This window comes from Vicugna pacos, chromosome 19, assembly GCF_048564905.1.
Source record: "Vicugna pacos chromosome 19, VicPac4, whole genome shotgun sequence".
NCBI classification, from domain to species: domain Eukaryota; kingdom Metazoa; phylum Chordata; class Mammalia; order Artiodactyla; family Camelidae; genus Vicugna; species Vicugna pacos.
The window spans coordinates 24,011,060-24,025,898 of record NC_133005.1 but is presented as its reverse complement, the minus strand read 5'-3'; the positions used below and the strand labels follow the sequence as shown (position 1 = coordinate 24,025,898).

The window sequence follows — 14,839 nt, the reverse complement described above, 5'->3', positions numbered from 1 at the left end:
CAAGGTGGTAGCTAGAACTTCAGCCTTCACATGCACAGTCTAGACAGCAAGATAGAGGAAGAAATGAAAAGTAAAAGGTTAAGAGCCCACATCAATTGTCTTTTAAGAAAGGATTTTGGAAGATGCCACACACTTCCACTTACAATCCATTGATCAGAACTTAATCACGTGGCCACACTTTGCTGCAAGAGGGAGTGGGAAATCTAATCTTCATTCTGGGGAATTATGAATCCCTGATAAAAATTCTATTTCTCTAGAAGAATGAAGAACATGGATATAGGGATAATCAGCAGTCATTGCCAGCCCCTCCAAATGGAAGGGATGCAAACAGAATGCAAACTGATGTAGCCTTATGTCAGAATACATTGTGATGAGGACAGACAGATGACAAAATTCCCCAGGTAGGGGAATAAGGAGACAGTTTTATTCCAAATCACAGAGGGGAAAAAATGAAACAAGTGCTTTCTATATATGTAAACTCAAAGCTACAGTTACGGAAAAGGTTGAAGCAAGTCATTAGCATCTTAGAATGGGCATCTTACCCATGCCTTCTGTGCCATCTTCCAGGACAGGAGTGCATGCAGTTTTCCCATAAAATCAGTGACACAAAAATCTATCCCTCTATTTATTTAATTAATAGACTTTATTTTTTAGAGCAGTTTTAGGTTTACAGAAAAATGAGTATAAAGTACAGAATTCCCATGTACCCCCTCGTCCAGCCCCTTCTTTCCCCTGTAACTAACATCTTGCCTCAATGGGAGCCAATAATGATACATTATTATTAACCAAAGTTCATAGTTTACATTAGGGTTCACTCTTCATGTTGTACTTTCTATGAGTTTTGATATACACATAGTGATATGTATCCACCATTAAGAATATCATACAGAATACTTTCACTGCCCTAAAAATCCCCTATGCTCTTCATCTCACCTCTTTAACCCTCCCTCTCTCCCTCCTCATCAAACCTCTGGCACCACTGAGCTTTTTACTGTCTCTATAGTTCTCCTTTTCCCACAATGTCATATAGTTGGAACCATACAGTATGTAGCCTTTTTAGACTGGCTTCTTTCACTTAGCAATATGCATTTAAGTTTCTTCCACATCTTGATAGCTCATTTCTTTTTATCATTGAATAATATTCCATTATATGGATGTACCACAGGTTGTTTATCCATTCTCCTTCAGAGGCTATCTGGTTTCCTTCCAAGTTTTAACAATTACAAATAAAGCTGCTACAAACATCTGTGTGCAGATTTTTGTGTGGATGTAAGTTTTCAACTCATTTGGATAAATACCAAGGAGTACAATTGCTGGATTGTATGGTAAGAGTGCTTGTTTTGAAACAGCCAAATGTCATCTAAAGTGGTTGCACTATTTTGCATCCCCACCAGCAATGAGTGAGCGTTCCTGTTGCTCCACATCCTTGTCGGCATTTGGTGGTGTCAGTGTTCTAAATTTTGACCATTATGATAGGCGCGTAGTGGTATTGTATTGTTATTTTAGTTTGCATTTCTCTAATGACATATGATATTGAGCCTCTTTTCATATACTTATTTTCCATCTGTATATCTTCTTTTGTTAGGTGTCTGTTCAGGTCTTCTGCCCATTTTTTAATTAGGTTGTTTTTTTTCTTATTGTTGAGTTTGAAGGGTTCTTGGTATATTTTGGATTTGAGTCCTTTGTCAGATACATGTTTTGCAAATATTTTTCTCCCAGATTTGAGCTTGTCTTTTCATTTTCTTAAATGTCTTAGAGCAGAGTTTTAATTTTAATGAAGTCCCATTTGTTGATGTTTTTTCTTTCACAGATCATACTTTTGATGGTGTACCTATTCCCATCAGTCTTTCTTGTGACCAAAGGGATAAATCAGAGTGTAGGCTAATGGGGTGCAGAGGGCAGTGTAAATTGAAAGAGGAGGAGGGTGGGAATTGACCTCTTGATCTTGTCCATATAGGCTCCAACTTTTGAAATCATGTTTCATTCATCTATTTCTACAACAGTGCTATGTAACAAAACAACCCCAGAACTCAGACGTGTACAATGATTGCATTCACTTCCATCTTACATGTCCACAGGTCAGCTGGGTTTCAGTTGATTGAGGCTGAGCTCAGCTGGGTTTAACTCCAAGCTGCAGGTTGGGTCCAGATCTGTTCTACATGTCACTCATCTTCTTTGGACCATGTTCTTTTCAGGGCAAAAAGCAGGAGGACAAGTCCAGCTCCATAAGCACATTTCAAGCCTCTGCTCACATCAATTGGCTAATATCCCACTGGCTAAAGCAAGCCCATGGCCAAGCTCAATAGCAACAGAGCAGAGAAATACATTCCTCCTATAGATTACTAAACAGTAACTCAGTGTACCACACATCATATGTGCAAATTCCTATCACAGAACCCTGGGCTCTGTGATACCCAAAGACAAATCCTAAACCAGAAAGCAAGAAAGAAATTCAATTATAAAGTAGGTAAGCTGAAGCACTCCCACCTTTATTTTCCACTGTTCTCATACCCAGTGCCTCAGGTTAGACTCTGTGCTACTCAGGGCTAAAGAATCAATTCAGCACAGATTCCATGGGCCCCTGGCAGGTGCTGTGACATAGCTCCTTTAGGGGATACAATCAGATAGTAAGGTGTCATTTGCTTCCCATCCCGCTGTCCACTTCTCATCGCTCCCCTACAACCAAGCTAACTACTAAGGATTTTCAACTGAGACAATATGTAGGAAGACCCCACAGGCACCTTGTCTTTTCTGCCTCCTTCCCACATCTCCTCACCACTCTCCTTTGAGAGCTTCCCACACAGGGTACCAGATACCGCTCAGCAGCCACGTCTCCAGTCCCGAGGATTCCTGCAATGGGGGATACCATCTTAACAACTGTGATGGCTGCTTGGCCATGGGATATACAGGGGCTGCAGGCAACCCCCAGCCCTAGGGAAGATTCAGACCAACCAAATTGCATAGCAGTGTGGCCTGGCAGATGAGTCAGTGTCCCATATTGTGAAAAATCATTCCTGTCATCCTGGCAGAACCAGCTCCTTGGAGACAAAAATCCATCCAGTGCCCTAGGGCCAATGTGATAGGTGAATAATTCTTCACCCAACTCCATCCCCAAAATATGTCCACATCCTAATTCCTGGAACTTGTGAAGATGTTACCTTTGTGGCAAATGGGACTTTACAGATATGATTAAGGATCTTCAGATGGAAAAGTTAGTCTGGATTATCCAGGTGGGTCCAGTGTAATCACAGGGGTTCTGACAAATAACAGAGGGAGGCACGTGCCTTGGAGTCACAGGAGATGTGATGACAGAAGCAGAATTTGGAGTGATGAGCAGAAGGTAACCACAAGTGAAGGAATGTGGGCAGCTTCTAGAAGCTGGAAAAGGATGGAAAAGATTTCCCCCTAGAGCCTCCAGAAAGCCCTCAGCCCTGCCAACCCATCTCAGACTCTGACCTCTGGGACTGTAAGATGATAAATTGTGGTAATGAATGTACCACCAAGTTTGGGATAACTTATTACAGAAGCCATAGGAAACTTAACACAGTCAGCAACTATTTGGGGGGTAGTTCAAAAAATTGGAGCACTGAAGCCCTGTGCAAGTCCTTTCTTCTTTTATTGTCAGCCAGCCAAAAGGCAAGGAGACACTCAGGAACCGGCAGGACAAGAAAAGCCAATTTTTAGTAAAACCTTTAGCATTCATATCTTTTCCTTAAATATTTATTCTGTTATTTTTAAAGTTTCCCATCCAAGCCAGTTACAGCTGTAACTGGAATCCAGCTGTCCCAGGCAATAGAAATATCAACGGGGGGTGTCCTGAGGATGACAGGCTGTGGATCGCTAGAGTCAGAAAGAGATTGTCCAGTCCAATCCACCTACTTGATAGATGAGGAACTGTGGCTGGAGTGAAGGTAGGTGCCTGGGAGTGGGAAGGGCGAGCGGGCACCAGGCAGGTGATGCTAGAGCCACTGCCCGGGCGTGGCCTCAGCACCTGGCCCTGCCTGGCCCTGCCTGTCACGGCTGCTATTGGTACTGGCTCTCGGTGGCCGTGTAGAAATCATCCAGCACACTCTGGATGTATTCGAAGGTGGGCCGCTCCTCGGGGTGGTTCTTCCAGCAGCGAGTCATGATGTTGTAGAACTCCTCAGGGCAATGCTCTGGTCGAGGCATCCGGTACCCGCGCTCCAGCGCCCGGATCACCTCGGGGTTTGACATTCCTGGGAAAGAGCCGTGGAATTAAAAAGGGAGGGATAGGTGTTGGGGTGGCAGGCACTGTTGCCTCCCCAACAGCCATCACTCCCCACCTTCCTATGGGAGCCCCTCCCACTGTGGAAGCCAGGCATCCCTTCCCCAGCTGCCCCTACAGCAAGGACAGGGGTATGGTGCCCAGTTTCGGCCAGTGGGGCTGAGGGGAAGACTCCCAGGAGAAATTCAGGGAAGGTTTTTCTCCCTTAAGAGAAAAGAGGCTTTGGAGGACAGATACTTCCTCCTTCCTTTGGACTCTGTGACACAATGTGGTCCTTGGAGCTGCAGCAGCCATCTGATCACATGGGGAAGTCAATCACAGAAGAACTAACCCAGAATCCTGAGAGCTGTTGAGCAGCTAAACTGACCAGTCACCAGTGCTGGACTCCTGGAATAATAACTTACCTACTGTTTCCATCACTCTTAGTCTGTTAAACTGTCACTTGCAGACTAATGCATCCTATAGGATACAGGGTTCCATAACCCATTGCCTGGTTTTTAGTGCTGTACCCTCAAGACAAAACAGTCAGGTGGCCAAACTCAATGTCACCTTATGAGTGGGACCATTTCTTTGTTCAATTAGAGTTTATGTTAGCTATCCTCAATAACCATTTAAACATCTATGATTCCCAATTTTATATTACCAGTCTTGAACTCTAAACATATTTATATCTCCAAGTACTTCCTTGAACATCTTTACTTGGATTTCTCCAGGTCATCTCAAATTTAACAGGTCAAAAACAGAGCTCTTGACTTTCTATCCCCAGACCATCACCTACCCAGTTGCTCAATTAAAACAAGGAGACTCATCCTTGATTCTTCTTTTTCCCTCACCTTCTACATCAGCAAGTCACATCCTTTTTTATTTTAAAACAGAGCACCAACTCATCAACTTATGTCTGTTACCGCCATCACAACTGCCTGTGTCACTGCTGCAGCTGCCACCACCTTCCCAGTCCTTGATCCATTCTCCACACTGCATTCACTTAAATGCAGAAATCAGATGATGCCACTTTCTGGACTAAAATCCACCAACAGCTTCTGTACACTTGGCCTAACAACCGTATTCTTCACCAAGACCATGGATCCTGGCTTATTGTCCTCATCATCTACCATTGCCTCAATCCTTGTCTCCAGCTACCTGGCTTCCTTGCTATTCTCCAGACACACTCAGGCCCTAAGAGCTGGCGGTGCTGTTAACCTGGAATCCTTTCCCTAAATCTTCATTCAGCTGGCTTTCAGCTCAGATCTGCTCTGACAGGTGCTCCCAGTCCACAGGAGGCCCACTTCACTCCCCCTCCTATGCCCCTGCTTCATTTTCTTCTCAGCAGTGATCTCCACTGAGATGGTGCATCTGTTTAGTGTGTGTTCCTCCAGACTAGAACATGAGCTCTGGTGAGAAGGAATCTTGTCTCTCCCCGTATCCTCAGTGCCTAACATACAGTAGGAATTTGATAAGAACCGATGAGTGACCAAGTGTCTATATTTTTTATTTCTGATCTTCAAGACCTCCTCTGCAAAATAGACATCATTACATGTATATATATATATATATATGTATATATATATATATATATATATATATATATATATATATATATACACATTTTACAGATGAAGAAATGGGGTAGAAGGGAAGTGGATTTCTCAAAGTGGAATGGTTGAAGGCGACAGGATTAAAACTCAGGACTATTCACTTAAAAAATCAGGGACTCTTTATAGCCACCTTGCCTCCACTCCCCAGTGTTCTGGCTACAGATACCCTAGGAGACATCCCAACTGAAAAGGAACAAAGAACATTATTTACTGAGTCCCAGGCCACCTACACGTTAGGTATATCTTCATATACCCATGTGTTTTACTTAGTGTAGGGGGCTGAGAAGGCATGGGGATAAATCCATCCATTTGATAAATAGTTAGTAAGCATCCACCATAACCACAGAGGTAGGCAGTGCAGATACAGCAGTGAGGAATACAGACATGATTTCTGGCCTCACATAGGCCAAGAGTCTGATGGGGAAAATACCAAACAAATATATAGTTATCATGGTGATGAATGCTGTGAATGAAACAGTATAGGGTGTTATGAACAAGAAGCATAGGGACATATACAATACTTTAGATGACTGGGTGGTAGGGGGACAGCATGAGGTGAAGTGGGAGAAATAGGCAGGGGGCTGGACCATGCAGGACCTGAAGGCCACAATTAGGAGTTTGGAATTTTGTTCTATTGGTGCTGGGAGACAATTAAAGAGTTAGCGGTGGAGAAGGGACAAGATTTGGTTCACAATTTTAGAAAAGTCTCTCTGGTCACAGGTGGAGAATGGCCCACAGGAGAGAGGGGAGACTGATCAGGAGGCTGGCACAGTGGCGAGGTGAGAGAGGACGTTGGCTTGGGTGCAGGTGGAGGCTGTGGAGTTAGAAGTGAGTGGACCTGGGGTATGTTTTGGAATCAGATGGCCAGAACTCTGTGACTTCTTGGATGTGGAAAGGGGTGAGAGAGAGGAAGGTCCAGGGAAGCTCCCAGATTTCAGGCTTGAAAAATTGGGTAGATAACGGTGCCTTTAACTGAGATAGGGCAGGCGAGGGGAGGTTGGGGGTGAGGGTAAAGAACTCAGTCTGAACGGACCCGCTGACAAGAGAAGGGAACCCGGCTGGGCTCTGGTAGCAGCCCCAAGCTGATGCCCTGTCTCCTACCTGGATAAGGGATCCGGCCGTAGGTGACAATCTCCATCAGCAGGATACCAAAGGACCAGACGTCTGACTTGATGGTGAAGGAGCCAAAGTTGATGGCTTCAGGAGCTGTCCATTTGATGGGGAACTTGGCCCCTGTGGTTTGGACAGAGCAGAGTGAGGGGAAGTCTGGGGAGTCATCAGGGCTAGGTCTTTTCTAGGGTGAGGGTTCAGGACAGTGGCACAGCTGCCAACAACTGCCCCCTGCAGGACTGCGACTTCCCTCAAACTGGCCTCAGTGGAAGCAGAAACATCCATCCTGAGGACAGATGGCTAAAGCGGGGAGGAGTGGGCAGAGGTGGGGAATGTACTCTCTGGGGCCGCCTCATTCAGTAAGCTGATGTCCTGGTGAACTCCAGCTCCTGAAGAGTGAAGTCCCAGAGGTCCCAGGATCTCTGGATCAGTAGAACTTCAAGAGACTTTAAGTCCAGGTCACAGCTGATGCCTCAAACCCCTAACCACTGGGAATGGGGGAAGGGAAGATTTTGGCTCTTGGCCTCTGAGATTTCACCCAGTGACTGGGTGTCACCTCTCTAGTCCTTGCCTCCTTCCATCTGGTCTGAGTTAGGTTTAGTTAACCTTCGGTGAGTGATTTCTATCAAAATTCTATTGCAGGTGGTGAATGTGGTGTATAGGATACATGTTCTTTGGAGTTTGTTGAGATCTGCTTTATGACTGAGTGCACAGTCAAGTTTTAAAAATGTCTGTGTGGGTTTCCCTCATGTCTTCTTTCCTTGGGACTGAGTTAGTTTTCTTTATTCCTGCTTATCCTCTCCTGGTTTAGAAATTACACATTCTGTTATTCTTTCAGTGGTTGCCCTTAGTTTATATTTTTTGTGTCATAACAAACATGAAATAAAGTGTATGTCTTCCATAGACACCTTGCTGCATTTTATATATGTATATCTCCTTGTAATCACCACTCAGATCAAGATATAGAACATTTTTGGGAGGAGGGTATAGCTCAAGTGGTAGAGTGCATGCTTAGCATACACAAGGTCCTGGTTCAACCCTCAGTACCTCCTCTAAAAAGTAAATAAATAAACCTAACTACCTCCCCCTGCAAAAAACAAAACAAACAAAGATATAGAACATTTTCAGCATCTCAGAAGGCTCTCTCCTGCCCCCTCCCAGTCAATCAATACCCCTCCAACCCCACCCCTAATTCCAGGTAACCATTATTCTGGTCAGAATAGCACCATAAATGTTTTGTTTTATCCTTTCATAGTTTTATTGAGATACACTCACAGACCACACAATTCACCCACTTAAAGTACAATTCAATGCAATTCAGTGTTTTCTGGTATATTCACAAAGTTGTGGATTTTAAAATATTTTCAGCATATCTCTCCAAAACCATAGCAGTCACTACCCACTTCTTTCCAACTCCCCACTCCAGCCCTAGGCTGGGGTTAATCTACTTTTTGTCTCTACAAATTTGCCTGTTCTGAGCGTTTCATATAAATGGAACCACAACATATGTAGTCTTTGTATCTGGCTTCTCTCACTTAACATGACGTTTCTGAAGTTTATCCATGTTTAGGGTATTAGTACTTCCTTCCTGTTTATGGTCAAATAATATTTCATTTTATATACACATACCTATATATATATCACATTTTTGTGTATCTGTTTAATCAGTTGGTGGATATTTGGATTGCTTCCACTTTGGGGCTGTTAAGAATAATGCTGCTGGGAATGCTCACGTACAAGTTTGCCTCTTTCTGAATTTTACATAAATGGAACTACCCAGCACTATTTTTTTGTCTGACTTATTTCTATGTCATGCCTGTGAGAGTCATCCATGTTTTGCACGTGGCAGTAGTTTGTAACTTCCTCTTGCTGCATAATGTTATATTGTGTGAATATACCACAGTTTAAACATCCATTCTACTACTTATGGACATACAGATGCTCCTCAGTTTTTGCCTATTACACACAAAGTTTTTCTTACCCTTAACTTCAATGTGACTTGACTAACTCAATCTAAAGTTGATCAGAGTCACTGGGTGAGATTCTGCAGGCCAAGACCCTAAGGCTAGAAGGAGTCGTCAAGCTTCATAAAATACAGCTGATACAGGGACAGATCTTTGCATTTTACCCATCACTTTCACAGACCTTAACTCTCAACACTCACAACCCACCCAAGTGGCAGCACCCCTACCTTCCCGAGCTAGGTACTCGTCCTCAATGACTCGCGCCAGGCCAAAGTCGGCGATCTTGCACACCAGGGCCGCTGAGACCAAGATGTTGGCGGCTCGGAGGTCTCGGTGAATGTAGTTCCTCCGCTCGATGAAGGCCATGCCTTCTGCAATCTCCACCCAGAACAGAGAAACCCTCAGATCTGGCCCAGCCCACGGCGGGTCCCACCCCAAAATAGAGGAGGGGTGTCCAAGTGTGAGAAAGCTGAAAAATATGTATACTAGCTCCTCCTTTTTTGTGGGAGGGTCCCAGGTTCAGACTGGCATTTCTCTGTCTACCCAGCCAGGTTGTGTGGATCCTCAAGGCCTTGGGTCAGTGTGGGGCTTCTCTCAAGTTCCAAGACTTCCAGAGAACACTTTGAGGAAAAGCATGATTTCTCCAGGACCTACACACACACACACCAGGATACTATGAAGGGCTTTTATCCCCAGTCCCCTTTCTGGGGACAACCTAGGCTCACGTCATATTCTGCTCTATCTCTTACGTCTTTTTATCCCCAAGTCTGGGTAGGGAAAATTCATTTATTCATTTAACAATTAACTACTGAGTATCTTGTCAGTGCCAGACATGTTACTTGAACAGGTGGGGAGCCAACCAAAGTCCCTGCAGGTGTTAATAAGTAGCATAAAGAAAGCATAAAGCAGGTAGCAGGACACGAAGTGTAGACAGCTGTTTTGTATTGGATGGTCAGGGAAGGCTGCTCTGAGTAGGTGAAATTTTAGCAAAGATCTGAGTGATGATAATAAATGTGTCAAATAAGAGTATCCTTGGCAGACAGAATATCATATATAAGGGCCTGGAGGTAGGAATGAACTTGAGTATTTGTAGAACAGGTGGCTGAGTAGAAGTTGTTGAGAGTTAAGAGGACATGGGACTGTATTCTGGGCACATAGGGAAGATAAAAGTCTGAGAGCAGGAGACTGACATGGTCTGAAGTATATTTTTAATGTCATCATGGCTGCTGAGTGAATATTAGACTGTGCGCAGGATTCTTATTCACAGTGGGGCCCCCAGAAGCCTGACGGAAAGATACGGGATTCTTCCTTAGAGATGTTTTTCACTTACAAGGGTTTGTGCATTAACCCTCATAAAGAGGTTTATGATTAACCCTCAGAAAGTCAGAAAATAGCATTTACAGTTCATAAACTGGCCTTTGATGTCCTTGAGCCAAGCATTATCACTATTTCTGTTGTACAGAGGAGGGACACCTTTTCCAGATCACACCACTTGGGAAATTCTGGCTCAAACCAGCCTGCAGATTTCCAGTCCCAGTTCCCCAGGCTGCCTCTAATTACCTAGAATGCCAGCGCTCTGGAGAAATGCATCTAGGTGCAATCTGGTGAGATTATTTGGGGAGAAGGGGCATCTGGCCAGACCAAACAAGGCACCAGCCAATTCAAAGTCTGAAGCAAGCGGATGGTGCACTTGTGGAAAGTGGCCAGCAGGGAGCACCCGTGGCCATGGGAACTGAGGTCTGAGGCTCCAGCCTTTCCAACAAAAATGTGAGGCTTCCTGATTTTGTTTGAGGTAGCCCACTATGGGTGAGTGAGACAGAGTCTTGGCTTAGGGGGTGTGGAAAATTTATAAGGAGTCCTTAGACGAACAGTTGACATCAGATATTACTTTAATGTCAGACGTCGTAGCTTATACATTAATTATAAGATGTACTTAATAAACTTAAATAGCATTTGCTCTCTGCCTTGGGGGAGGTACAAGTACGATCAGCACTATTTCACAGGTGAGAAAACTGAATCCCAGAGAAATAACTGACCCAAGTGGAGGGAGGACCGGATATCCAACAGCCATCAACAGTGGCTATTAACATTTCCTGTTGAGGAAAGTGACACTCAGAGAGGTTAAGCAATTTGCTCAAAGCCACACAGGCAGAGCTGGGGTCAACAGCAAAATTTTTATGTGATTCCTAAGCTCATGTACATCTAGCGCTGCTTCTCAAGAGTTTGTCAACTGAATGAACAATGGATAGGTTTACTGAGCTCAGAGTTGGTTTAAGAATTGGGGGTTGATGAAGTAGTGAGATTTCATGACCACCAAGTGGGCTGCCATGATGTCAGGCATTGGAACTTGGGTTTGCTTCTGAGAGTATGGCGGACTCGCAGAATCAGCTGGAAGGACCTATAGGGCTATTCCAGCTCAGGGCTCTTCAGACTGTATCCAACTGAAAGCTAAAGGTCATCTTGGGGGTGGAGGGACAAAAGAAAGGCCACCCCCTCCAATCAGAGCAGCTCCTTTTGACTTATTTTAAAGTATTCAGCTGCTGTACAAGATTCATTTGACTAAAAGAGTTACGGCTAGAACGAAAGAAAAAATGCTTTCGAACTTGAAAACCACAGAGGTGGTCCAATTTCCTCATTTGGCAAATGGAGAGACTGGGACCCTGAGTGGATCTGAGTGGAGCGGAGTGGATCTGAGGCCATCCTGCCAGCTGGTGGTGGGGCTGCGCAGCGTCCCACCCGCACCCACCCATCTCTCTAGGACTGGAGGCAAAGGCCAGGTCCCCAGGTTGGCTCCTTCCCGCCTCTGGGCACTGAGCCTACCTCGGCTCCTGGATGCACAAGGGCCAGGAACCTCTTTCCCTCAGGTGGTTTCTGATTTCCTATTTGTGCAACTGGGAGACTGGCCCTTACGCCAGGCTGTGACTCTCCACCTGGCACAGTTTCTGCCAGTTTGATGGTTATCATTTAGCAACAGGCTAGACTGTTGTTCCCCACCTCCTCACCCTGACCCCCTGGGGGCAGGGCCCATTGAAGGGAAAATGCCAGGCCTTGATTTCCATATGCTTCTGGCATCCCAGGGCTCTGAAAGATAAAGCCATTTATGATACCCCGCCCCCCAGGATTTGCATACTCAAATGAGCTCTGCCTTGGTCATCTCCAGAAGGCCCAACCTTAGGCCCAGGTGCCCATCTCTCTCAACACCTTCTAGGCTGCAAGTCATACTCCCTTCATTCTTTTTTTCACACCCTCTTCATTTTTGTCAGGCGCAGGCTCCAACGGCCCAGGCTCCAAAGGCCCAGGCCGAGCTCTAGTTTTTCCCTTTGGGCTTTGGCACAGGCTGTTCCTTCTGTAGAATAACCTTCCCTGTCCTGCCTAACTTCTACTCAGCCTAGAGACTGCTTCCTCTGGGAAGGCTTCCCAGATTGCTCCTGTACTGGGCTTCAGTGCTCCAGCTGGGTACTCCCATAGCACCCATTTCTTCCCGTTTTCCCACAGTTAGGAGAGAATGAGAGAGAATAGAAGTAAAAAGCACTCAGGCCGGGGATAAGAAGAGCTGCAGAGAGTAAAGGTAAGGTGAGAAAGAAAATGGGGTTTTAAGAAGTGTTTCTGTGATTTGTGGACATTACTAATTTTGTTGGGTACTGCATTCTTCGGACACTGAGCCAAGACCACTTGGATCGCGGCTCCCTAAGAGATTCAATTGTCAGATAACTGTAAACCCTGCTGGGGACAGCAATACTTTCCAGTGAACCCTTTGTTCACTGCTGTATTCCCAAGAAAGAACACGGTAATTTAGGCAAGCTCCTTCACCTCCCTGGGCCTCAGTTTTGTCATCTCTATTTCACTTCCTCTCTATGCCTCAATTTCCTGTTCTGTAATATGGAATGACAGTTACCTACCTATGGCTGGACTGTCATCAGTGGTTCCCAGTGAACCATGCCTCCTGGGGACTCATACCTTTGTGCAGTCCTTCCCACACTGATTCTGGGCTGGGCCATGTGACTTGCTTTGGCCAAGGGGACATTAGCAAGAGTGATGAAAGCAGAGGCTTCACAGGCACTTGCTCATACGGCCTTGGAAGAAGCCCTCGTTGCCATGATGTAAAGGAGCTCTGGTTGGACTATTGAGTGATGTAGGACTGTTGGAGAGAGACTCGGAAGATGAGCCACCATCTTGGACATTCTAGCTCCAGGCAAGTCTCTAAAGAATGCATCCACAAAACTGACCTCAGTTTTACCACGTGGAGCAGAAAAACCAGGCAACTGCAGTCAACCCACAGAATCATGAGAAATAACAAACTGTTGTTCCAAGCTACTGAGCTTTGGAGTGGTTGGTTACAAAGGAATGGATCAGAAAAATCTCACCATAGAAGGCTGAAGGGAGGACTGCATGAGTTTGTACATATAAGGCACATATAAAAAGGACACTTTGATCCTGAGCACCCAAGTTAGCAGTTACTGTTATTATTATTATAGTATGTGATTAATAAACTTTTGTTGAATAAATAATTGAATTCCTGCTCCCTCTCCCGACTCCTCCGCTAGACTCTTACCTGGGCTGAGAAGTCAATGAGTTTTGGTAGTGGCAGCTTGCTGCCTTCTTCACTTTTCAGGAAGTCCAGCAGGCTGCCTGTGGTGGGGGGAGGGGACAAGCAACATTTACTACTCTTTTGACTTTAGGGTGTGGGTAAAATCATTCAGAGTAATGGAGTTAAACAGAAATCTTTAGTTACTGCTCTGAGTGTCTGAGAAACAGAATTTGAGGGTTTTGAAAATGACTTTGTGATTGCTTAACTGGTTCTCTGACTGAGACAGCTTTCTGAGCCGGGATGACTGGAGCTGTGGTTTTTATAAAGCTGGCATAATTGTGTGTTTGGAAAATGATAAAAAGCTTTGAGATTTCAAATCACTCTAAATGGAGGTCATGTGAGATGTTTCTGTATTTTGAAAAATGGGCAGGCATTGAAAGTGATTGAGAAATGGTGGCCTAAAAAATATTCCTGAGAAATCCTGGATCGTCTGCAGGCACGGTGTGGGGGCAGCCTGGAATGGATGCATTGCCAGCTCCTAAGCGATGATTTGCAGACTCTCTTTTCTGGAACATTGGTCCACCAAGGGAAGGTGGCCAAAGGTGATGCTTGAAGGAGTCGCCCTGAGTCCCCAGAGGTCACAGTGAACTCACAGGAACCTCTTCTATCATCCAGAAGGATTCTGGCCCCACCCTCTCTCCTGGAGCCTATGTGTCCCCTTCCTCTCACATGGTTTCACTCCCTTCAGGGGGAGGGCTGGGGGGCTGGATATGTAGATGCTCAATGAACACTTCAGAAGTGTCAGAAGAGCTCCCAGCCCGACTGTGGGCATCTTGAGGACAAGAACCCTGTCAGAGCCACCTTTGGGTTTGCAATTGACCAGTATGAGCCACAGCCTGCATCCCCAGCTCCCAGCACGCGGCACCTTTGGCCATGAACTCGGTGATGATGTAGATGGGCTCCTCCGTGACCACTGCGTGCAGCTTCACCAGCTTGTCATGTTGCAGAGTTTTCATCAGGTTGGCTTCTGCCAGGAAGGCCTCCACGGACGTGCTCCCCGGCTTCATCGTCTTCACAGCCACCTTGGTGTGCTTGTTGTAGGTGGCTGGAGTGGGACAGGAAGCAGGAAAGGGGATCAAGACACACTGCTATTTCCCTGCAGTCCCAGAAGCTCTAGCTGCAGACCTGCCTCCTTCAGGAAGCCTTTCCTGCCCATCTCAGCCTTTAGAGGGGGAAGGGGAGACACGAGTCTTGTCCTGAGACAGAAATGGGGTTGAAGGCTTCCTAGCTCTTGGGTAAGTCACTTAACTTCTCTGAGCTGCGGTTGCCTAATCTGCAAAGTGGGAAATAATCAGCATTGCCTTTAAAGGGCTCTTACAAGGATTAAAAAATAACC

General features: G+C 45.5%; 1 protein-coding gene across 2 annotated transcripts in view; it reads right to left on the bottom strand.

Annotated features, from left to right (window-relative positions):
• Positions 1–3,702: 3,702 nt before the first annotated feature.
• The window catches only part of HCK (HCK proto-oncogene, Src family tyrosine kinase), a 36,444-nt gene continuing 25,307 nt past the window's right edge, over positions 3,703–14,839 (bottom strand). For both annotated transcript variants that reach the window (XM_015237897.3, XM_006202668.4), the window contains exons 9-13: positions 14,369–14,548; positions 13,468–13,544; positions 9,143–9,293; positions 6,943–7,074; positions 3,703–4,217 (exon numbers count right to left, since the gene is read on the bottom strand). In XM_015237897.3, coding sequence (XP_015093383.1) covers positions 4,024–4,217; positions 6,943–7,074; positions 9,143–9,293; positions 13,468–13,544; positions 14,369–14,548 — 734 coding nt within the window. In that variant the 3' untranslated portion in view covers positions 3,703–4,023. The remainder of the gene's footprint in view (positions 4,218–6,942; positions 7,075–9,142; positions 9,294–13,467; positions 13,545–14,368; positions 14,549–14,839) is intronic.